Here is a 26,151-nt window from a genome sequence, read left to right as displayed (position 1 = left end):
CTTGTTCTGATTCAACAGCGGCGGGACAGCGCTGACGCGTGGAGCAACTCAAGAGCTGATTGGCCCGAGTTGCGAGATGACCGCCTCAATGTTGAAATATTTCAACTAGGGGCCAAAATTGCGCCGCCCCAAACGCCCCAAACGCGCCGCCCGGAAAAATATCGCGTCTATCGCAGCCACAAGCGTCTGTACGTTGACTTTTCATGGGATTCGGTCGCACGAAAAAATCGCTTCGCTTTTGGTGTGAACGCACCTTTAGACTCTTACACTTCTACTCGCTACAAATATATATACTTACATATATGTATATATACATATATGAAAGTATATATATATATATACGAATATATATACGTATATATAAGTATTTATAGAAATATATATATATATACACACATATATATTTATATGTATATATATTCATGAATATATATATATATATATATACAGTATATATACACATACACTACCGTTCAAAAGTTTGGGATCACTTAGAAATGACTTTATTTTTCAAAGAAAAGCACTGTTTTTTCAATAAAGATAACATTAAATTAATCAGAAATACACTCTATACATTGTTAATGTGGTAAATGACTATTCTAGGTGGAAGTGTCTGGTTTCTAATGAAATATCTCCATAGGTGTATAGAGGCCCATTTCCATCAACTATCACTCCAGTGTTCTAATGGTACATTGTGTTTGCTAATCGCCTTAGAAGACTAATGTCTGATTAGAAAACCCGTGCAATTATGTTAGCACAGCTGAAAACAGTTATGCTGGTGATATAAGCTATACAACTGGCCTTCCTTTGAGTTTGAAGTTTGTAGAACAAAATTAATATTTCAAATATTAATCATTATTTCTAACCTTGTCAATGTCTTGACTACATTTTATATTCATTTGATAAATAAAAGTGTGATTTTTCATGGAAGACACGAAATTGTCTGGGTGATCCCAAACTTTTGAACGGTAGTGTATATATAATTTTGCCCTGTTTTATCGTATTTTTTTATGTTTATGTCTGACAGCTTAGCAACCTGCACAACTACTTCCAGCATGTGTGTGTGTGTGTGTGTGTGTGTGTGTCAGTGATTGGTTCGTGCAGGCCACAGCAGAGGTCACTATATTATAATAAATCGGGTGAGAATGATGAAACGTGGTGGTTTTGGACACGCTGTGCACGCCGACCCGCCGGATGCTGGCGTCCACACTCAAAACAAGACTTAGTGTCTCGCTCCAGTAACAGATGGCACTTTTCTACCTTAGATCCTCCAGAACTCACTGCAACACGGCAAATGGCAACCACTCAGAGAGGGAGAGAACTCTCTGAAGGTAGCGCGGACGTATTGATTCTATATTCAGAAGCCCGGTACCCCGATACAAAGGTTTTCATTTGCACCGGATCGGCTCGGACTCTTTTCTCCAGTTAACAAAAGTGATTCTGGTTCTCTGCATTTCTTCAGGCAATAGATTAAAAGTCTCCTTTTTCACCCAAAGACAATTATTTTTCTCTCTCTCTACACACACACGCGCTCACCGTGATGCAGGCCCCGGTGGTGGTGTCGCACACAGTCAGGATGGAGATGTTCTGGGCCCGGTTCAACCACCGGACCGATGTCTTGGTCCTGCTGATCCATTTCACCATGGTCACATAATGTTCACTATGAGGAAGAAAAACATACACCGGAACAACGGCGGTTATTTATCACCTGTACGTTACATTCCGGTTAAGGTTATTATCATTGTGTTCGTTGTGAGAACCATTTCAAACCGTGACGCTCTAGTTCCCCCTCTAGTGTCAGTGTCTGCTCGTTGCAAACATACAAATGTTTTATTAAATAAACTTGCAAAAACCCTATTTGTTTCACAAGCTTGTTACGTAAGCGGCATGAATAAAATCACGTAACTACGTAATTGCATTGTGAATACGTAATAAAACTCCAGTGCAACAAAGAGAAAGTCCTATTGGTTGGACCCACCGCCCTCAGACTTTGTCCCTCTCTGTACTTCCTGTGTTCCTGACCACCTTTAATAACTCGGATTGGTTTGCGTTGACGTTATTCGAATGCTAAACGGTGCCTCGAGCTTCGGTATCAAACGACTTTTGGGGTTTTACCAACAGTCAGTTGGTGATTGAACCACGGATGTAGGTCAACACATGTGGAGGTTGAAGAGACGTCTGTTTTTGAAAGATCTTGACATCGAGTTAGAAGGGTTTTGGGATTTCAGTGATGGAAACCTGATCTGAGGTTTGTAAAATACATTAAAATGACAAATGCATATTAATTTACTATATATATTCTACTTATGTCTGTCAGATCTTTATTTGTATTTAAATGTTTTAACTTTTCTATTTATTTTCTTTTTTCTTTTTGTCATTTACAATGTTTTCTCGCGTTCTGTAAAGAAAATATCAAAAAAGACAAATGCAGCTGCATGCATTGTGAAATAATAAAACAATAGAACCGTGGAGGCTGGTATTTGCAACACACATTGTTCTCCCATAAGTAAAGGTGCAAAGTGCCGAGTAAGCAAAAAAACTGACCATGCGATCTTTTAAACATAATGTCCACGGTCTCCTACGGCCGATGCAAACAGTCCTCTCACCGTAGCTTGAGCGTCTCCGGAGGCATGAGCTCCAGCGTGTGCGTCGGCCCGTACAGGTTGACCACGTAGAGCTTCACCGCCGGGTTGGGTTGGCCCGCCTGCGCAACAGAACCAACAGACGAAAGCCCCGCGTCATCAAAACGCTCCCCGAGATCGGTGATTGGGAAGGAATAACTCAATGAGAACATCATGTAAACTCTTTGAAATGTAGTTAAGACAACCGTGCATGTGCAGTGGACCTTCACAGCAGACTTATACTAGCAGTGCATTGGAGAGACCGTCACTGACGCAATAGTAAGCAACGGCAGTAAATAACTTTTTCCCTCCACCTGCAACAAATCCCCCTCTGAGGACGTTTCTATCGGAGCCTTTTCTTTACAGGAAGCACAGGATGTCAGAACAACAGGCGGCGATGGCCGCTGCACGACTGTGTATTATGTGCGGTGCGTCGCCTCCGATGGAGCGAGGCTTCTGTCAGTGGGGGCGTGGGGTGTGTGTGTGAGGGGTGGGGGGGTGTGATTGTTCCTCTTCTCTGACAGTGGGCAGCCTCCCTGTGTGATGGATTTGAGGCACCGGCTGGTTTTCTTTCGGCTTCGCCGATTTCAAATTGCGTAAAAAAAGAAAGAAAGTAAAGCTGAGATCTGAGAGTGTTCCAATACAAAGCGAAACCACTTGATCCACAAGTATTGCAGATGTTTTCATGAATAAAATTCCCTACTGGCTTTGTTCAGGGCTATTTGGATTTGAATTATTCTATGAACATGTGTTATAGAAGATAACTGAGGACACAGAGATAGCAACCTTAACAAGCCTGTCTAAAAACACAACGATAACTGTGTTTGTCTACCGTCTGCAGATGGAAATAAGATCTTAATCTGGAACAATACACACCTTTTCTTTGTGTACCTTTTTATCTCTCACAAAATAAATGTAAGAAACTCAACATATGTGAAAACACAATGTGAAAGGGTTCAATTAAAACACGGACAACTCCCACTGTTAAACAACGTGGTCTCGACCTGTCAATCACACGGTAGCCCCGCCCTGAAAAATACCCTGGTATTATGGTCTATTTGACTCTTATTTACTGTCACAGTTCATCTCCACACCTTCCTTTATGAGTAGTTTTCATCCTGTCTGTCTCACTTAGGCCACGTTTACACATAGCCGGGTATTTACAGAAACGAATGTTTCTGCCCCTCCGTTTTCAAAAACAACGTCGTACACACATGGTCATTTTCAAAAAAGTTTCTGTTTATATGAAACCGCATAAATACGCCCCCGGGCGCCATCATAACTATGCCAAACCTGTAGTCGGCAGTGTAAAGAGAAGGATAAAGACATGCAAACCAATCAGAATTCTCAGGACTCGAGACCTCCGAGGAATATCCTCATGTCAAGGAGGAAATAACTCGGGCGCACCTGACAACGAAAATGAAGGCAGTCGACACTGGACGTAGGAGCCAGTGTTGCCAGGTTCGCGGTTTTCCCGCAGAATTGGGCTACTTTTGAAGTGTTGCCGCGGGTTGAATTTGTTGTCCGCTGGTTCGGGTAGACCTATTTTGCATGCAAATTACATGAATATCTTTAAATAAAAATCCATATTTTAAATGAAATAATTTATTTATACACAAATCCTACCAAACTGACTCCAGATCAGTACGTACACACATGGACATTGGACACGTCCACATACACACACTTTAAAAGCAGTGTATATGGTTTGGCACGGGCATATTTTGAGTTCTGATATTGGGCTGGTTTTGTCACAGACCTGGCAACCCTGGTAGGAGCAGCCAAACTAACTGTAAACATAGGACGCTCACATGACGTGAAGCATTTTTAGTCGCATACTGTGATGTTTGACAACCTAAAACTCTGTTTGACCTAGTTCACACGCAAACACAAAAACGGAGTTTTCAGAAATCTCCACTTTGGCCGGAGTTTTTAGAAATGATCGTTTTCCGTGATAAAACCTCCGTTTTTGTGTAAATGAAAGGCCAAAACGCATGAAAATATATGCGTTTTCCCATCGTGTAAACGGGGCCTTAATCTCACGTCGTTCCAGATCCTGCTTCCCACCTCGTTAGTCCAACTCCCTTCACCTGTCCTCTCACCTGCCTCTGGCCACTCCCCCCTCGTCAATCCCTCATTCCCTTCACCTGGTCCTCATGTCCGTCTCACCTGTTGCCCAATCCCTCGTTAGTCTCTGTCTCCTCAGGTCCCCTCACTTGTCCTCTCTCAGATTGTCTTGTGTTTTTCTGACTAAGCCCTTTAGCGTTCCACATTGTGTTTATATATTTCCGTCTCTTCTGTTCCTGATGTGACTGAGTAAAGATCATTATTTGCAGTTCTGTCTCCCGAGTCGTGCTTCACCCTCATACTCCCGGGACATTTACTAAACAAACACCACTCAGTATTGAAGAAGACTTGAAATTAGAGATGGATTTATAATGGGAACAAATCAAGAAAGTTATTTTCTCATAGATGTCTATACAACCAGAGGAGTCGCCCCCTGGTGGACTTTAGAAATAATTCACTTTTTCCTGGGAAATCGTGTTCACAAAAATAGACCGGATGGATGTATGTGCGGCAGAAGCGGGCATCATGGCCACGCCCACAAGGAGGTTAATAGCTTTATTGATAATAGCAAGTTGAACACTGATTAGCTGGTGCTATTTAATGTGTGGCTGCTACCTTCTTATTGGACCAGCAGTGCAAGGATCGGGTAACCAGAATTTTGTTTGCAAACAAGAGTATCTTCCAGAACGGTTCCAGATATGTTATTCACATTGCTCTGGAAGCATGGCTCAGTGTCTTCACAATAGTGTTTACCTTGGGGTACGGGTATTGCTTCCCTTTGGGGTAAGTCACGCCGGTGAAGCGAGGTAAAGCCATGTTGGGCACCAGGCTGTCATTGAGGACCAGGAAGGCCAACCTCTCTCCGTCAGGTGACCACCAGTGGGCCACGTGGGTCTGGAGGATCTCCTCTGTTTGGGAAGGAAACACAAAATGAGCTGTTTCATCAAAACCCATCTTGAAATGTAAAGATCAGATAGAGTGCCATCGCCATAAAACACAAATCATTTCGACACATAATCACCGAATTCAAGCTGCCAACGTTTAAAAAAAGGGTTCTCTCTAAAGCCGGTGTTTGGTGTGTCCTTTCTGGGCTCCTGTAGAAACATGGCCGACTCCTTACAGAGGCGTCCCTGTGTGGTTATGAAGGGCTCATTCTGAGCTCACGAAAACCCAATGGTTGTTAGTTTCAGTAGTTATGAATATTTCCATTTCTGCTGGTCCTTTAAAGCTGGCTTCACTATGTGTGGAATCGTTATGTAATTTATGTATTTATTTGACCCGACCACTGGGGGGCGCCAATGACGAAGGCTCTACTTACAGCAGCTTTAAAACCTAGGACACTTCGGCCGTGTACATTGTCCATGTGCATATTTGAATATCTGTTATTGAAACGACATTTGTAATAATTATTAATTAGCCTCAGCACTGAGGTTGAAATGTAAATAAAGTGTCAGCGTATATGTAAGACAATAACGTCGACGCATTGCACTAAAAATATACATAAAGTATCCATCTGTGTCGACACTGAATATTGTAATGGCAGTGATTATTTTAATTAAAATAAGGAGGACACTCATTATACATAACATTGATGACCTCACTCATTTTGGTGACAATCATCACTGCTACATTATCATACTTCAAAAATACAACAAAGAATAAAAAGTCAATAAGAAGAAGAAAAAGAAAACAACGGTGCCGCCGCTAGCCTTTTTTATTAGATTTACATAATATCCATCTCTCCCGAGAGGTTGGCCAGACTGGCTAAGTGCTTAAAGCACATAAAGCGACTCCTCACACCCAGAGGGGAGATATCTGCACAGGAACAAACATTATGAATATTTAATCACTGCCTTTTTATGAGGTAATGTTCCTGAACTCGGGCATTTACGGTTTAATGAGACAAGTCTGCCAACACTTTAAACCAGAAGTCATCCGCGTTGCACTGTGGGAAATGTTGTTTTTCAACAAGTCACGCCCGGACATCGCGTTCCCGTTTGTCAGGTTCCAGCAAACAGCGACCAGACAAAAGGTTTTAGGGCTAGTTTGGGTCGCATGTACCTTCGTAGAGCCAGTCAGCGATCCCGTTGAAGACGATGCCTTCCTTCCCGGAGGACGTGAGCCGGAGGGAGTTGCTCTTGACGTCCGATTGGTAGTAGATGTTGTTTTCAAATATGTAGATCTGTGGAACAGACACAAAGCCACGACTTCAAAAGACAAGGCAGGAACGGGCCAGTGAGGAACAGGAGCTCAGCTGCATGGCTGGACAAGTCTCAAGTAGAGCTGCTTCGCAACTTTAACAGCGGTTGTCTGGAAAACACCCGATACCTGCTGGAGCAGCCAGACTCTTCTGTTCGGATGAAAGGAGTACGGCAGTGAGCTGTATGAGTGGGAATAAGTCCAGAGGCCTAAACCCAAAGTCTGACACAGGTTCAGGTTACTTTATTTGTCGACTTGGTTCGCAGTGGAAAGTGAAGCATTCACCTTGACAGAACAATACAATCGACACAAAAAAAACAAGGCAGCCATGATGAGAAGAGAACCCAGAGCCACCAATCAGTGCAACAAAGCTGTCGTTATAGCGCTTTGTTCTGCACCGTGGTTCTGAATGCCTCCGACTCGAGGGAAGAAGCTGTAAACTCCCCGTGCGATGGGTGGGAGTCGTCCTTTTTTGTTGTTTGGGCCCCCCCTCAACATCCTTCACCCCCCCAACGCACCCCGCCTCCACTCTAATTCAAGTACGTCCACAGTTTTCCATCACACAAATGTGTTTTCTAATAAGCACAGGAGGGTGTCGCTTCCATCGATATAAACGTCTTACTTCTCTATCGCTCAATATTTGGAATTACAGTTCCTATGATGCTTTTCCAGGATGTGAAAAAGATTTTTAATTCTGCCACACAAACAGTACAAACACAACTATGCTTAGCGTAGCGTATAAATGTAAAAACAAAATCCAACTCCAACTAGTCAGACAAACACTTGTTGGCGTTACACGGACCACAGTCTGTCTCAGGAACTGGAAATAGTTTCTTAGGCTTTCCAAGGAGGCAGAAGTCTGTGGTCATGTGATCTTACATCCAGTATTATTGAATCCTCAGTCAGCAGGGCCTCCTGCTGCCTGGCTGGATAGCATCAAGGTAGCATCCGTCCAGAGAGGTGATTGTCTATCAGCAGAGTTAGAATCTATAATGTGAGGGGCTCATTACTGCCATCAATTCTCCAACTGAGAGGCGAGAGTGTAATCAGGCGTTTGAGTCTCACTGCAGGTTTGATCAAATGATAGAAGTCGGGCTGTGATTGAAATGTAGGTGTTGTTGGTTTTTATATACCGACACACAAAGACAGTGAGCATAATGTTGGCATTGCTTTCAGTCATAACCGTCCTACAAATCTAAAAGCTTTGGGGGGGAAAATGGTTTGTGAAAGAAAAGCAGTTCCTTTCCGACATTATTTGACTTTTCTTTTTTTGATTACTGTAGGCCTTTACACGGAGGAAGCGCTCAACACTCGAAATGTTACACGACAATCTCAAAGCTCTGGCCATGTACTTCTAGAGACACAAGTAGAGCTGGCATAGTGCGAGTCGTATGAAAAGACCCCAAAACCAACAATGTCCCCTGGCGGCTCTCAGCAACCCACAGAAAGACTTGTTGTTGGGAAGCGGTAGGATGGAGCCAGAGCCTTCAGGTACCAAGCTCCTCCTCTTTTATGGAACCAGCTCCACCTTCAGTCCTGGAGGCAGACACAGTCACCTCATGTAGACTGAAGACTTTCCTCTTGATGGTCTTATAGTTAGACCTGAACCAGGTTCACCTGGTCCAGACCTAGAGATGCTGCTATAGGCTGAGAGGCTGCTGGGGGACGCTTAGGATACACTGAGCACCTCTCTCCTCTTCTCTCTCCTTATGGAAGAATGTTCATCTCTCCATCACACATTATTAACTCTGCTTCCTTCCTGGAGTCCTTGTGACTTCTCGTCTCATTGGACCTGGTGGTGTCTCATGCCTCCTGCCTGGTGAGCCGGCCTCCTGCCACGGCCCTGCTGATTACAATTGAAATCAAACGGTTCTGGAAACAGAATAGGCAAACCATGAAACCTTTCGCCATGATTTCAAGATGAAACAAGAGCACTCCTTTTCATAACTCATTCATATTATACTACTTGTTTAGATATAGAGGGACTTACACTCTCTGATGCATCTGATACCCAGTGAGCCAATGACAACTAACCACCCGTATATCTGCTTTCAAGATCTTAATATCTCCAGGTTGTATTCCTTAGTATCAAAGTCATCCAGTGATAGTTGTCTGTGGTGATATTGCATAATTATGGATGAAAGCCAATTCTGCATAGATGTAATGAGTCAATTTGCCAATGTTAGCAAATATGATCAAAAGAAGGGGTCTCAATTACGGCACAAAAGGCTACTCACTGAATCCATGGCAACATGGCTGCATTGGGGGACAAATGCATTCACGAATGATCAAAGACATTCAAATAACACCTAATTGGAAAATGTGTGTCCATCCCACCGCTGAAGGCGTGATGAATGGCATATTCCAAACGCGAAATTTCCGGCATCCTAATGAGGATAATAATAATAATAATCATCAGTCTTATATAGCGCTTCTCTAAGTACCCGAAGTCGCTTTACAGAGTCCAGAGTCCAGTAGTCATACACACACACAGTCATACCGGTGGTGGTAAGCTACATCAGTAGCCACAGCTGCCCTGGGGCAGACTGACAGAAGCGTGGCAGCCAATCAGCGCCTACGGCCCCTCCCCCCACCACCAACATTCATTTATATCCATACGATGCTGTGCATGTCTTTATGATGGTGGGGGAAACTGGAGTACCCGGAGTAAACCCACGCAGACACGAGGAGAACATGCAAACTCCACAAAGAAAGGACCTGGAACGACCGGGATTCAAACCCAGGGCCTTCTTGCTGTGAGGCGACAGTGCTAACCACTGAGCCACCGTGCTGCCCCCTGGATGCAACAAATTCCCAAATAATTGCTCGGCGGCACACAGCGACGTAATGTCATTGTTTCCAAAGATGCACTTCTGGCTAATGATGCCGTGTATGCTACTCAAGAGCTGAGCTTTCACATCTGTCTAGGAGCTCCCACCTCTTTATCACCATAATGACTTCCTAACGGAGTCGTGTTTTGATTTATGCTCAAATATTACACGCTGAAATGTGCAAATATGGACAAAGCTGCTCTGCTTTTCTTCTTCTTTTTCTGTCAACGAAAAAGCCTCCCCATCTGTCCAGTGTAGATACGTAAAAAAGGTATGATGGGAAAAGACGTGCATCTTATTGGGTTCCCACATAAATCTTCGCACATTATGAGCAGAGCGGGCAATTCTGAAGTATAAGGGCATGGCACTAAAACCATTTATTGTGTGTCCTCGCAGTCTGAATGCAGTAACAGCAGACACTATGACATGGCCTTCAAATTGCTGCGTTTTATTTGTGTTTTTCTGGAGAAAATTTGACGTCAGATAAAGCCAGCAAAAAATATGCTGGAGCTGAAGGCTACATTATGAACTAATGATTTTCTGTGCTGGACTATTTCATTACATAATGAAAGGAAAACAAGCGCATGTGTGCTTACTGCTGATTCAATGCGTTGTCATTATATGGATGGTAATTGCCAGCCCAGTGGCCAGGAAAAAATGTAGGCCGTGTGCAAACAACGAATCATACTCTCTCTCACTCTTTCTATCTCTCACTCTCTCGCAGTCCGAACTCTTCTGTGCTGTCTTTATACGGCCTTTTGGTGCATGTGGGCGTGCCCCACCGGCGAGCTCTCTACCACCGCTTAGCACGGTGCTGATACAGGAGATACAGCTGATAACGCCATCACGACCAACAGCTTCCTGGTGGAGTCTTGGCGCCCACCAATATCAGATCAGCACTGTTACCACCATTTGCGCTGTTACCACCATTTGCGCTGTTACCACCGTTTGCGCTGCTACGACCGTTTGCGCTGTTACCACCATTTGCGCTGTTACCACAGTTTGCTTCTGTTGCCACCATTCGTGCTGTTACCACCGTTTGCGCTGTTGCCGCAGTTTGCTCGGTTACTGGCGTTTGCGCTGTTACCGCAGTTTGCGCTGTTACTGGCGTTTGCACTCTTACCGCCGTTTGCGCTGTTACCGCCGTTTGCGCTGGTACCGCCGTATGCACTGTTAGCTGCGAGCCGTGTGTAGGCTATCCCAGTCATAAATATGCTATGTGTTTCCTGTTGAGCACCTTTAACCAAGTAACTGAGTTTCCTAAACCTAGCAAATCAATTCACAACGTTGACCCTCTGTTATTGTGTGTTTCTGCAGCTGAGACATGAGGCTGATATGAGACGTATTGATGACAGATATATTTTGTTCAGAAAATGACGACACTCCATGAAATCGTAGTTTTAGGTTGTCATTGCAGTCTAACATGGTACAGTTAACTTGAAACCTGTTGACTTACAAATAAACATGTATCTACAGTGAATTACTATGAGACACAAATAAGTAACTTCATAAAAAAGTACGAGAGTTTTAATCTTCACTACTGTCTTTAAAGGCAGTGTGAGGCTGGAGAATGTGACCTCACCAGTTGTTGGCCTTGCACTCCCCAGGCGGCGTACTGCAGGACCGAGTTCACCACCTCAGGAGGGTCCAGCTCCCAAACCTCCCTGAAGAAGAAAGACGACAAGCAATGTCATCACAAACATCTCGTGGCTTGGAAAAAAGTGTGTACATGTTTTATCGACCAAAATATTAATCAATAAATAGTTGGCAGACTAATGAGTAACAAAAATAGTTGCAGCCATGAAATCCACACAACACTATGGCCTGTAATATGAACACAGAAAGGCCTTTAATACTATCTCAGACCATCTATACAAATACATGTGGGTGCAGCTACTGAGTGTTTTAAGAGACAAATGGGGGATTTGTTCACACGCTGTCAGTTTCTCTTGTTCCAAAAACAACGAGGCGCAAATTTAAATCTGCAACGAGTTGGCGACAGACTCAGAGTCTGATGTCAGCAGCCAGACGACCACCATGAACAGAACAAGATACCATGATGCGCCGGGATGGCACAAATATCTGAAGAATCTATCACAAGGCTTTGTAAAATAACACTTATATTTGAAAAGGCAAACAACGTTTGAATCCTCTCCGATTAGTGGTGGGAATCCTGCCCGCCCCCGTAACTGACACGGCAGGAAGTCTTACTGCTAGCTTGTCTGGGATCAGCGCTTTGGACAGCAATGTTGACACTTTGTGTGGGATGAAGATCCAGCTGTAAATCAGCAGGCTGCTACAGACTACTGGCAGTCATAACTGCGCATGCATATAGTTCACACTGCTGAAGTTCACAGGCCGTATGATCTCACTTCCCGACAAGAGAGATCTTCAATGACGTGTATGGCAAATAAATGTCCATACATCCACTTCAGAAATTAACAGATCGCAGACCAGCCAAAGCACAGCTCTGAGGATACCATGAAAGAAATGGTTTGAGATCTGATGGAGGACCTGTTCCTTTTGAACCAAAGCCAGACTTATTCCTGCTAGTTCGACTCACATTAATGTATACGGTTCCATCAATGGCAACTTATGCTAGGCTAACGGCTAAATGACCGGGGTCCAGTACAAACAGTAACTGTGACTGTAGCCCCTAGTTATTTGGGCTAACTGTAGCCCCTAGCTCTTTGGGTTGACTGTAGCTCCGAGCTTCTTTGTGCTTACTATAGCCCCTAGCTCTTTGTGCTTACTATAGCCCCTAGCTCTTTGTGCTAACTATAGCCCCTAGCTCTTTGTGCTAACTATAGCCCCTAGCTCTTTGTGCTAACTATAGCCCCTAGCTCTTTGTGCTAACTATAGCCCCTAGCTCTTTGTGTTAACTATAGCTCCTAGCTCTTTGTGCTAACTATAGCCCCTAGCTCTGTGTGCTAACTGTAGCCCCGAGTTCTTTGGGCTAACTGTAGCCTCTAGCAAAGGAATAAAGCAACCAACAACTGCATAGCTTGCATGATAATAACCCTGCTTTCAACATCTGTAATCAAAGTTCTCCAGGTGAAATTGTCCAAACATCAAACATAAACTACAAATAGCTAATAGCACGAACTGTGACCACTAGGGTGACCAGACGTCATCTTTTCCCCGGACCTGTCCTCTTTTTTGGAGCTGTTCCTGTTCCGATGTGAGGTCAAAGGTCAGGGATGTCGTATGTGTACAGATTGCAAAGCCCTCTGAGGGGAATTCGTAATTTATGATATTGGGCTACAGTGGAACTTATTTTTGGTATAGGGCCATCCAATCATTTTCAGCTAACATCCCAGTATGACTCAATGCAAAAGACGTATCAACACGCATTTCTACTTTGTAGTTAAATATTTAAAATGTATTTCAACACTGACATAATAAGGACATCTTATTCAGACAATTCAGTGCATTATTATAATATATATATATATATATATATACAGAATGAATAGCTTTGAATATCAGTGTTTCCCTAGGTTTACAGCTTCAGGGGGGGGGGATGCTAGGGGGAGTGTGCTCATCTGTGTGCATGCACGTGTCTGCGCGCATCGGGCCGGAGCGCCGATGTGCGCAGACACGCCAGAATCGGAATCGGAGCTCTGCGGCGCGCGAGACGGAGAGCCGAGAAGTGTTAACGCGACACGCAGAGACAGAATGACATGCTGTTGGTTAGATACGCTCAATAACAGAAGTTTAGTTTAATAAAAGAACAAAGACATCTTTAAGAAAAGGGACCTTAAATTGCTTCTGCTGTAATCTGGCGCTAGAGAGAAAATTACAGGGGGGCGGGCCGCCACCCTGATAGAATGGTGGGGGAAACACTGTGTATATATATATATATATATATATATATCATATACATTTTTTGGGATACACTGAGCACCTCTCTCCTCTTCTCTCTCTCTTTATGGATGAATTTACATCTCTCCATCACATGTTATTAACTCTGCTTCCTCCCCAGAGTCTTGTGACTTCACGTCTCTGAGGGTCCATTGGACCCGGCTGGGTCTGAAGCCTCCTGCCTGGTGGGCCGGCCTCCTGTCATGGAGCCAATGTGTGTACCCCGGGCTTGCGGCTGCATTCTGTACGTCAGCACATTGCAACACGTGAACGTCATAAACTCCCATTGAACTTAAGCCTTTACTAATTGTATCTTTGTCAGTGTTCGCCACCCTTGTCGTCTCGCTGATGACAGCGTTTGTTTTGGTTGTCACCACACACACACACACACACACACTGAGGACGGCAATACCTACCGTGTGTTAAGATTATAGATACTGTAGGAGGCCATGGAGGAGTGACGGTACACCTGCAGCAAAACGAAGACACACAGAGAGAGAGAGAGAGAGAGCGTGATTAAAAGATGACTGTCTGGAAACATTAACGAGAGAAGCGGCGGTGTCACGGATAATGACATCATGACAACAACAACAAAAGAAACGAGGAGGAAGAAAGCATCGGGCAAAAACACACTGCTGGCTTTTTTTTCTCAGCGATAGAACATGTAGACAATGCAATTTGCATGGCTGACAGCTGTGGGACGAGACATTTTAATTCCGTCTGAAAAACCCATCATCGGCTCGAGCGCCTCTGTGCCGAGAGCCTGGGAGAGAGAGGGAGAGGCATTCAAAGTGACAGCGAGGTGCATGTAAAGCTGCCCCCCCCCCCCCCCCCAACCCACATGGAGAAGCTGTGGCTGACATGATAATAGACCTCTGACCGTGGCTTGTGCTCGGCTACAGGAACAGCCTATATTTTTGCATTTCATCACGAGGATGACACTCGAGTATTCGGCCCAGACACAGAGCAGCGGAATATATTACACAAGACGATGTCGTACCGCTAATGTGAAAAAAACTCAGAGATACACTTGACAAGACAATGAGCGTAACGGGGGCATAATCACATTCATATAATCAAAGTAACTGAAGATAATAAGAATCCATTTAATTTATCTCGTGCTTTTTAAGGCACTCAAAGACACGTCACATGTTACATTCCTACACCGTAGACACAGCTACGGGGAGCAGGATTCAATGTCTTGCTCAAGGACACATCAACTGGGCCGGGGATTGAACCGCCAACCTCCTGATTGAAAGACAGACCTGCTAACCACTGACCAGATGTTTAATGTGTAGATCATGTCTATTGCACATTACTAACTGCTTCCTCCCCGGAGTCCTTTTGACTTCACGTCTCAGAGGGTCATCAGACCCTATGAGACGTCATAGATCCTATCTGCCTGATGGAGCATCGAGGTCTGGGTCGTGGAATATGACTAGGACCAACTATTCATACACTCTGTCATATTCATTGAATGTATTTTAACTCTAAATCTGTCCTTCTGTACACATTACATCTATTGTTCTGTCCATCCTGGAGAGGGATCCTCCTCTGTTGCTCTCCTGAAGGTTTCTTCCCTTTTTTCCCCTGAAGGGTTATTTGGGAGTTTTTCCTGATCCGATGTGAGGTCAAAGGTCAGGGATGTCTATGTGTACAGATTGTAAAGCACTCCAAGACAAATTTGTAATTTGTGAAAATGGGCTATACAAATAAACTGAATTGAAACTGAATAGATTCAACATGACTCTCTTTGTGCAGTACTATCTGGTCTCTACAGCGTGGCCAACCCCCTGGTTTGCTTGATTTTCGCAGCATTTCTTTATTTTGATCACATTTCTTTAACATTCTTTACGTCACATGCATAGTATCGTGATTTTTCCCCCAGCACAAATGAAGATCTGACTCCATCAGTCGATGGCGGGCACGATGAACGAACAAATCGGAGGCAGCGCAGTTCTTTAAGCCAATCACAGCGTTGTTGGCAATCTTTGTATTTATCTCTGCACAGGAGCGTTGTCATGTTGAACTGAGACTTCAAAGGTGGTCTCACAATCGTCATTCATTCTCTTCTGTGGGTCCTTTTCAGTCAAGAAAGGAACATTTTAAGTCAGGGAAATAGTCGTAGAAAAAAAAACGTGATCGGGCCACAGATTGAAGAATGACAAGCGAACACGGCGAGCTCAAGTCTCAAGTCTCTGATGACGATGTAAAATCCTTGTTCTCCATACAGTGAGTGTACCAACCGATTATGAAGGCATTAATGCTGCGTTCACATTAAAAGCGTTGCGAACATTCGTGAGTTTACTCGCTTGACTATTTGTGGATTTTCGCGTCATTCACTTCATTCGCGCCTTAGAGGGGGCGGGGCTTATCTCCGTGGAAACAGTTATGTCCTTCATCCACCATGAAGAACTAACCACTAGTTCTGCTTTATCCTTGTTGAGGACATCACACACACTTCTGAACATCTAACGCCCTTGTGTTTGGGTTGATGACATTAATATCATATACAGGACTGTCTCAGAAAATTAGAATATTGTGATAAAGTTCTTTATTTTCTGTAATGCAATTAAAAAAACAAAAATGTCATGCATTCTGGATTCATTACAAATCAACTGAAATATTGCAAGCCTTTTATTCTTTTAATATTGCTGATTATGGCTTACAGCTTAAGAAAACTCTAAAATCCTATCTCATAAAATTTTAATATTTCCTCAGACCAAGTAAAAAAAAAGATTTATAACAGCTGAGTGTTTGGCAAGGCTCAGGAAACCCTTGCAGGTGTTTCGAGTTAATTAGACAATTCAAGTGATTTGTTTAATACCCTACTAGTATACTTTTTCATGATATTCTAATATTTAGAGATAGGATATTTGAGTTTTCTTAAGCTGTAAGCCATAATCAGCAATATTAAAAGAATAAAAGGCTTGCAATATTTCAGTTGATTTGTAATGAATCCAGAATGCATGACATTTTTGTTTTTTGAATTGCATTACAGAAAATAAAGAACTTCATCACAATATTCTAATTTTCTGAGACAGTCCTGTATATATATTTATCCATGACATCACCCATAGGCACACACAGATCGGTGACTTCCCCCTCTACGTCTGAATGTCTCATCAGCTCAGCAGCAGTTAGATTCACCATCGGAGGAGCGTCTCAACGCTGATTGGCTTTCGCAACTCGGCATCGGGCAAAAAGTTGCGTCAATAGCAACCACACTGCATCTGTACGTTGACTTTCCTCACGGGATCTACTCGCGCGAAAAATTCTCAAACACTTTCGGTGTGAACGCAGCATCAGGCACATTTATTCCCCAGCGGGACTACAGATGAAAAATAGCCTCTTGGCTAACTCTGGCACATTTACTGAAATGTTTTTATTTATGTGCACTGTACCTTATTAAATAAATCCAGTGAAAAAAAAATGTTTTAAAAACCGTGACGTTTGCATTGGTGGTTTTCTCCTTCTAGCACGTTGTTGGTTGAAACTATCCGAGACACGTTTGACAGCCTGATAACGTCGAAGCCATTGAGCGAGGGAGGTGGCACATCCTCAGCCATGCTCTGAGACGCAACGGCCCCGGCGAGACACTCAGAACGGAAACGCCGATCAATCCGGAGAAACAGCCATTGGCACCTTTTCGTTTTACTGAGGCTGTTACGCCAAGAGGTATTGCGCAGCCCGACGGCACAAATGAGAGCTTTCAGCGCTCCCCGGCTCGCCTTGAGGGGGGTCAGCCACAGGCTACAAGTGTTCTGCATCCTCTTGGAAGGCGGCGAGTTCATTTCGGAACGTTCCCTCAAGGCTTTTCGCCTTTTTATTGCTTTCCTTGTGCGTTATGCCTGTCGGCAGAGCGCACTGGCCGGAACACGACTTCCTCGATGAATCGTAGGACCTGGTTTTTCACAATGACGGATAAATGGGCAGGAAAGAGGTTCACACCCAAAGGGAAACATTTCATTTCCTTTATTAATATACATCACTGAAATATACGGATAGCTGCAATTAAACGCACCATGGTGGGGAAAACAATAGCAAAGAAAGGGCCATTTTTGTGAGCCCACAGAGTTCCCAAGGCTTAGTAGTAACCGTGTTATTATTGAGAATAATACGTCCTGAAGTTTCTATCACGGTTGATGTACGAGTGCGGTTGTCTTTGTCACTTCAGCCATGTTATGCTCATCTAAAGCCTGCAGCGTGCTAATTGTTCATCACATGAGCTAATGAAGGGCCAGATGGGCCTCTCTGTGGGGGCCAACCTGCCCCCTTATTGTTGAGAGGCAGACACATCATTAGCGGCTCCCTGTATTTATGATTTCATTTATCCAACACGAGTCATCAGGGCAATCACTCGAGTCAGATGAGTTAGCGCTTTACCTTACGAGCCGTACAGGTCAGCTGTGCCGGGAGCTTCTCACAACCCAGAGGTCAGACTGCTGTCAGGCGGCCGTCGTGATTATGACGTGAGAAAAGGAGGAAGTCAGCTGACGTATTATTTTGAGCAATACACGCAAACCCCAGGAAACCGGGTTCCTGCGTGACGTGGTGAAGAGATGCAGCTCTATCAGCACTTTACAAATACTCTGAAAAATCAGTTGAAAGCTGTCAGCGCTGTACTCATTATTATTATTATTAACGTTATTATGGCTCGTATTACTTCCTTTAAATGTTTTTTATTACTTCTAATGGTTTTTATTACTTACTTTTAATGGTTTTACGACTTAATTTTAATGTGTTTTATAACTTACTTTTAACGTTTTTTATTACTTATTTGTAATGTTTTTTATGACTTACTTTTAATAGTATGTATTACTTACTTGTAATGTTCTTTATTACTTACTTTTAATGTTTTTTATGACTTACTTGTAATGTTTTTTATTACTTACTTTTAATAATGTGTATTACTTACTTTTAATGTGCTGTGCTGTAGCTTCTCATTGTGTGTATTTTGTGTTCTTCTTACCACATATACTGTTGTAGTGCGTCTTATCCTGTACTGTTTGCTATTGTTTTATGTGTGTTATTGTTTATGTGTGTTGTTGTGTTATGTTTATTATTGTTTTATGTTTCTTATGGTCTGTCAAGAGACTAGATGCTAATGAGCTGTATCTACAATCTGGTCCAGAGCATCAAATGGTGACATTTATGTTTTAACTGCACATAGTCCCTTTTAAATAAATAATAATAACAATAATAATAATAATGATAATAATAATGTCCCATGTGAAACCAAAGGCAACACTTGGGTATTTTAAGTTATGTTATTTTAAGTTATGTTGCTAAATACGTTAGCACTGAACCACGTCTCGGACGTAATGCAATAACGACGTAACATGCCACATAACAACATGTAGTAGTTGTAACCCAACTTGTGCGTTTTTTTACGATTTCAGAGTGATGAATAAAACATTCACGTGTTTCAAGCTGCCGCAGTGCAAGGTCTAAATGCCATTAAATAGTATCGTCGTGTTTTAAAAGAGACGGTTGCTCAACGTTCAATAGATGACCGTTTAGGAGTCACGTGATTTCATCCAGACACCGGGACACGTTGGATGGAAACTGGAGTCTTTCTACCTGCTGAGCAGCAACAGACCAGATTAGCGACGAGCTAACATACACATCGTTTAGCATTTAAACGTCACACCAGTGTGCTGTACTCCCCTTTCATGTTGAATACTACAGAAGATTATAGGTTGATGTACGTAAATGTTATCTACCCCCTACAGAGAACAGAGTACAGCATGATGTTTTACTCCAAATGACTATATTAGGAAACCAAAGAGATGTTAATGAGGCTTATGGCAGTCATAAAGACATTAAACCAAGTATACCCTAAAGCTGTGGGTATCAGCCTAAGCATCCATGAACGGCCCATAACAATAAGCAGGAACATCAATATTGCACACTCTTGCATAGTGAAAATAAATGAGTGTTTCGAGAGAAGAGGATCCACTGAGCTCCAAGTGACTCACATGGACTTTATGCACAGTGTGGCTCCTCAGCGCATCCCAAGTGTTCTGCAGTGGACACAGGGGTCGACTCACTACAAACGTACGGCAGTGTTATGAATATCTCTCTCTGTGTTGTGAGGAACTTTGACTGATTAAGTACACAGTGATTCTCAGAGCTGCTCACACAGCTTTACTTTGTTGAAACTTCCAGATTTTCCGCCACGGGGCCAGAAATGAGCCCAATATTTGTTTGGTGGAACACACCTTGAGACTTTGTCCAGGGCTCATTGGGCACGGTGACCTTGACCTTTTGTCGCTGGCTTCAATCATACTGCGAAAGAAAAGTCGTGACATTTTTAACTCTGTGGCTGTGAGGAAGCATATAATGTCCCGAGAAACAAAAAGGCATGGGCGCCGATGCAACAAAATGGTATTAATATGACGAAGTTGATCTTTGCAAGCCCTTAATGACCATCACAATATGACAACCAGGCTCAGTCTCTAACTCAGGGTCAAAGTCCAGTGAGAGCATCTTTAGCGTCTCAACTGTGACATATTCCTCAGTGAAATGGAGTAGAATCAAATCCTTCTCATTGGATTGGTCCTCTAAAAAGTAGGGGGCGGGGCATAGGCACACATCTCCTTTGTCGCTAAAATATGCAGATTGATTGATGATTGATGGACGGAAGCTAGTTGACACTAGCGTACGTAAGCACACGTCCGAAGAAAATCTTTTTTTTCATTTCTTTAATATATTCTTGAATAGGTGCATGTAAAAAAAATATTGATCTAAATGTTAAGGGTCTTTCCCCAAAGGTTATGCATGTTCCTGGGATTTATTATCCATATTCTGTGATGAACCAGTTCTGAAGTTGCTCTTATAAATTCAAACCGTGTGGATTTTAATTCAAACATTGATGAATTTATTAGCATTCATACCGATCCCATGAGATTACACAACTGTAATTTATTTTCGACATCTATTCTCATCTTTTTCCTCTGGGATTGCCTTTGGAAAGACAAGTAAAGAACAACCCCCGTCCTCACTTCAGCTCACTGCAGAGGAGAGCTTGTCAGCGCATCGACTCCCAAGAGACGTCATCGTATGACGTGGAACTACAACATCGGAGTAACGCACGGAGAGAAAATAAACTGCACGGACACTTAAAGGGTGTCTTGGGAGGAAGTGTAACTACTCGCTTCCCATTGTAACGGGCCCCTTCAGAGACTCAGCAGGAACACACATCGTCTGGTTCTGAGATAATAGGCAGAACTATTCCACTGTCACACTTCCATGTTCTGAACCTGCTTCACCCTCTGCTCTGATTTGAAAACCGTCAATACTTGAACAAAAGGACAAAGACAAAATGCCACTAAAGATTGGTCAGAGAAGTCTAATTAAATAATAATAATAATAATATTTAAGGCACTTCTTGCGACACCATTCCAATTAGGTCCAAAAGTACAAAACACGAGAGCATTCAGACCATCAGACCAACTGAGTAGGCCCGGTTAAAAAGAGACAGCAAAGACCAACGATACAGTCATCCCTCAGAGTGCCTCAAGAAAAGCTTTCCGGTCTAACCTTTACCGAATGACGTCCTTGTGGTTGTTATGTGCAGTGAGGGACTGCTTCGGACTTTACTGGTGGACTCACTTTCAGTCTTGGTAGATCCACTCTGATCTCCTCTCAGACTTCTCTGAATATGCGACGTGACCTGAAAACCTCCTCCTTCGATTCCGACAGGACAAGGTCGCCCATTTGAGGTCGCCGCCTAACAGCGTTAAACCTTAGTGCTGATAAAGGACTCATCTCTGTACTGGTCTTGTTAGAACTTAGTGCTGATAGAGGACTCATCTCTGTACTGGTCTTGTTAGACCTTAGTGCTGATAGAGGACTCATCTCTGTACTGGTCTTGTTAGACCTTAGTGCTGATAGAGGACTCATCTCTGTACTGGTCTTGTTAGACCTTAGTGCTGATAGAGGACTCATCTCTGTACTGGTCTAGTTAGACCTTAGTCCTGATAGAGGACTCATCTCTGTACTGGTCTTGTTAGACCTTAGTGCTGATAAAGGACTCATCTCTGTACTGGTCTTGTTAGACCTTAGTGCTGATAGAGGACTCATCTCTGTACTGGTCTTGTTAGACCTTAGTCCTGATAGAGGACTCATCTCTGTACTGGTCTTGTTAGACCTTAGTGCTGATAAAGGACTCATCTCTGTACTGGTCTTGTTAGACCTTAGTGCTGCATTCGACACCATTGACCATGACATCCTGTTACAGAGACTGGAGCAGTCGATTGGCATTTCAGGTACGGCACTAATTTGGTTTAAATCCTATTTATCAGATCGATCTCAGTTTGTATTTGTAAACGATGACGCCTCGATAACCACCAACGTTAGTCACGGAGGTCCACAAGCTCCTCCTCTTTTATGAACCAGCTCCACCTTCAGTCCTGGAGGCAGACACAGTCACCTCATGTAGACTGAAGACTTTCCTCTTGATGGTCTTATAGTTAGACCTGAACCAGGTTCACCTGGTCCAGACCTACAGATGCTGCTATAGGCTGATAGCTGCTGGGGGACGTTTAGGATACACTGAGCACCTCTCTCCTCTTCTCTCTCTCCTTATGGATGAGTTTTCATCTCTCCATCACACATTATTAACTTTGCTTCCTCCCCAGAGTCTTTGTGACTTCACGTCTCAGAGGGTCCATTGGACCTGGCTGGGTCTGATGCCTCCTCTCATGGCCCTGCTGATGCCCCGCCCACTCTTCCTCTACCTCCATCTGCCTGATGAATTGTGGAGGTCTGGATCGTGGTCCATGTCTACTACCAACTATTCATACACTCTGTCATTGAATGTGTTGTAACTCTGTAATATTTCCTTCTGGTCACATGACGTCTATTCTTCTGTCCTCCCTGGAGAGGGATGCTCCTCTGTTGCTCTCCTGAAGGTTCCTTCATTTTTTTCCCCCCTGAAAGTTATTTTTTTTCTTGGGAGTTTTCCTGATCCGATGTGAGGTCAAAGGTCAGGGATGTTGTATGTGTACAGATTGTAAAGCCCTCTGAGGCAAATTTATAATTTGTGATATTGGGCTATACAAAATAAAGTGAATTGAAATTGGTACCTGTGTTGTTGATTGAAATAATGTAATTTGCGCGCTAGGAAACCAATTAGAGGCAGTAATGGGTTTGGAGAACATCTATAGAATACAACAGTATGATGCAACACCTCTCTGTCAACGGCAACATCTTCACCAGTCCAGAAAGTCTACGTTCCGAATGCCAAAGGTCTTCGGGAAGCAGTCAAATTGGCTTAAGTATGTGTTTGTGAAATGGAAATAAGTCAACGTTGGCTTTTTAAATACTTGGAAACCTATTTATTGCAATCAGGATGCAAACTGTGCCTCTCTGCTGCTCTTTTACGGGCGCAGCGTTAGCTGCTGGCTGATTGCCAATCAGCTGGATGTTTACCAATCAGCCAGCAGCCGAGGCCAATTAGATACCCCACCCCCTTAGCTGCCACAGAGACGTATTTCTGAAAGCAGGTTTCCCTTTAAACTCAATGAGCCCCCATGAGTCAGTGAGTCCTTCCTGTCGCAGCCAACCACGGAATACATGCTGGATTCAGCCCCCGCCCCCTTCTGCACAGCGCCCTGCATGTTGATTCAAAGTTTCTTCATATTGAACATGTCACATGTTCACATTGCACTAACGTGGACGCGGCATGTCGTCGCGTCCCCAGTAGTACACCCATCCAGTGTGAAGTAGATCGGATGAGCTGCAAAGGACACGCGCATGCGGAGGCAGATGTGGACTCGATGTTTCATAATATTCTGCACGAGTACATGAAACACGTCCTTTAGCATCCAGGGGCACAACATCACAAAGGCGTACGGTTTGCTTTGTGTTGGATTGAAAGGGGAAATGTGGATGTGTAATCGTCGGGCGTCACCATTCAACAAACTCATTTCACATGTACTTACAGACGGAGGACCAGCGGAGACGCAGCTGCTGTTCTTCCACCGCACAATGAGAGCGAGACATTTGTTCCTTTCTCTAATATAGCAGGCTCAGCCGAGGCATCTTCCTCGTTTTGTTTTCTGGCATTACACCTGCGACTCCCCACTCGCGTTCCCCATTTAGCCCATTTCTTCTTTCATCAGCAATTTAGCATCGAAGTGGCACACCGGAAAATAAACTCATCTCTTTTTTTCCGAATGAGGAATGAATGATTTTGAAGAAGAACTCCGTCGGCATTATTTCCGAATGCTCTCAAGAGAAAGTTGGGGAACCGACAGCCCGTAAAATAAAAGCAGACACCTTATGATATGCTTTTTACTTTTAACATACAGAACAAACGCTAAGCACACAATTCCAGTTACGCCCTCGACACGCAAACAACGACGACTGTCACTCTGAGTCCCTCAGCGTCAAACCCACACACATCTGTGCCTTCACAGCTCGAAGAAAACTAAATCTTTTCTTTTCATTTTTTTTCCTCCCCTATTTTAGTTTGAGTGGAAAAAAGGAACAGCATGTAGCGAGAGAGAGAGAACATGTACAAGATGTCTCCCACTACATATATGACTGAATCCACCGGTCCACATAGGTGCCATAAGATCACGTTTAACCACCGAGGCTGAAGGGATTCGCGCTGACAATAAAATAATTCTGGCAAGGCAAAAAATAAAAAGAGAAAAAGAAAACACCGGCCTGTTATCAGAGATTATGAGCTTCTATCGAGCCTAATCACCCCACATGCCGTGAGATAACGGGATGTAATCCGACGGAGAGGTGACGCTCAGAGAGCTTTGTCAGGAGACTCCTTCACTTAGTCTGAGCCCATCGATACGACCAGCTGGTGGCGAACTGTTGCTTCTGAAAGACTGTCACACACACCACTGGAGAGGGACACACACACCGCCCTACAACACGTGTGAGGGTGAACTACCTTTGAAGAATACGACCATGTATCAAGGATATTTACCTAAAACGTTGTCAAAAAGAGACACATATTTATTTATTTTTCAAAATGTGTTTATTTGGTTTTTCTTTTTTCTTTAAAAGGAGGAACAAGTTACAAATACAGTAAACATAAAAAACATGCTACCAAAGAGACACATATTTATTAAATGTCAGCATCCTCTACGGCTCACCCAACAAAATCATCAATAAACTCCAATGTGTCCAGAACTCTGCCGCCCGACTGCTCGCCTCCACCCGACGCTACGAACACGTCACCCCGGTCCGACAACACCTCCACTGGCTCCCGGTCGAGTACAGGATGGACTTCAAACTTCTACTCATCACCTACAAAGCACTAAACAACCTGGCCCCTCCCTATCTCCCTGACTCCTCCCCCTCCATGCTCCAACCCGTTGCCTCAGGTCCGCTCTGAAGACCATCAGGACCAAGCGCCGGACCTGGGGTGACCTGGGCCGGGCCTTCTCAGCAGCTGCACCCCCCCTCTGGAACGCTCTACCCATCCACATCCGTCAGGCTCCCGCCCTACCAATATTTAAGCCCTCAAAGCGCACCTCATCCAACTCGCTTTCTCCTGCTGACCCCTGACCCCGATACGACCCACACAGCTCCTCCAGTCTGCTTTCCATCTCAATGTTACCATACATCCTGTTTGTTTGTTTTGCCTGCTTTCTTTTTGTTTTGTTCTGTTTGTCTCTTGTCCCCTGTGAAGCGTCTTTGTGTTCTAGAAAAGCACTATACAAGTCTAAATTATTATTATTATTAAATGTACTTATGGTGGCAAAACGACTGTCACCAGTAAATGATTATCACTTAAAGTCCTCCTCTGAATACATGAAGGACGTTTACAACATGGAGAAGATGATCCGTCTACTAACTGAACAGTTTGTGACATATTGGGAAAAAAGGGTTACGTACATAACTCCTCATAGACCTGATTTTATTTTCATAAATCAATGAATGTAGATTAATGAATAGAAAATAGATGACTACCTAGTTATACATTGTTTTCTTTGTTTCTTTTTTGTTGTGTATTCTTTGTTTTACACTTCTTGCTATAAATATGTATAAGTCAAATGAGCATCCTCTAAAAAGCTGCACATGTTAACTGTCTGAAAGACATTTTTAAATGTCTTAATTGATGCCTACTTAAAATTTTATTTTTAAAAGAAGAAAAAAGAAAGGAAGACGTTGGCGTAAAGCGCAACGCACCGACTCAAAGACTTCACGGGATCAGAGGGACTCGTTTAGCCATCTGAGATCAGAGCCACATCCCTCTGTTACTCCTCTTCATCATTCAGTACAGGGTTTGAGATTAACTGCAGGCGCAGACTCCGAGGAAGAGTTCATAGATCAAAGCCGACGAACCCGCTTTAAAGCCTCTTTGGGCAAAAAGGCAAATCCCTAAAAAGCATTCATGGCATAAAAAAAACAAATCCATATAGCATTCTTTCTAAAATAAGCAAAACACACTGTTTCAGAAGCTACACAGCAGCCTGTGGCGTTGACACGACTCACATGTCGAACGTTTAGCTGACGTCACGCACATCACGACCGGTAACACGCGATAGCAAACAACCATGTGCAGTTCTATCAGGAGAGACGGGTATTTAGAGTTT

The 26,151-nt window shown here is 43.5% G+C and overlaps 1 protein-coding gene and 1 long non-coding RNA gene across 3 annotated transcripts in view; one reads left to right on the top strand and one right to left on the bottom strand.

The window, feature by feature from the left end:
* Window positions 1-26,151, bottom strand: part of LOC130208247 (inactive dipeptidyl peptidase 10-like) — a 155,689-nt gene that overhangs the window by 40,467 nt on the left and 89,071 nt on the right. For both annotated transcript variants that reach the window (XM_056437272.1, XM_056437281.1), the window contains exons 6-11: window positions 13,999-14,051; window positions 11,301-11,382; window positions 6,750-6,870; window positions 5,442-5,596; window positions 2,607-2,704; window positions 1,537-1,660 (exon numbers count right to left, since the gene is read on the bottom strand). In XM_056437272.1, coding sequence (XP_056293247.1) covers window positions 1,537-1,660; window positions 2,607-2,704; window positions 5,442-5,596; window positions 6,750-6,870; window positions 11,301-11,382; window positions 13,999-14,051 — 633 coding nt within the window. The remainder of the gene's footprint in view (window positions 1-1,536; window positions 1,661-2,606; window positions 2,705-5,441; window positions 5,597-6,749; window positions 6,871-11,300; window positions 11,383-13,998; window positions 14,052-26,151) is intronic.
* The window catches only part of LOC130208262 (uncharacterized), a 226,752-nt gene continuing 222,382 nt past the window's right edge, over window positions 21,782-26,151 (top strand). Inside the window, exon 1 of the long non-coding RNA XR_008834395.1 lies at window positions 21,782-21,954. This is a non-coding gene — a long non-coding RNA (uncharacterized LOC130208262). The remainder of the gene's footprint in view (window positions 21,955-26,151) is intronic.

Source organism: Pseudoliparis swirei, chromosome 2, assembly GCF_029220125.1.
Source record: "Pseudoliparis swirei isolate HS2019 ecotype Mariana Trench chromosome 2, NWPU_hadal_v1, whole genome shotgun sequence".
NCBI lineage: Eukaryota > Metazoa > Chordata > Actinopteri > Perciformes > Liparidae > Pseudoliparis > Pseudoliparis swirei.
Note: the sequence above shows the minus strand (reverse complement) of the source record. Positions and strands in the feature narration are given on the sequence as shown.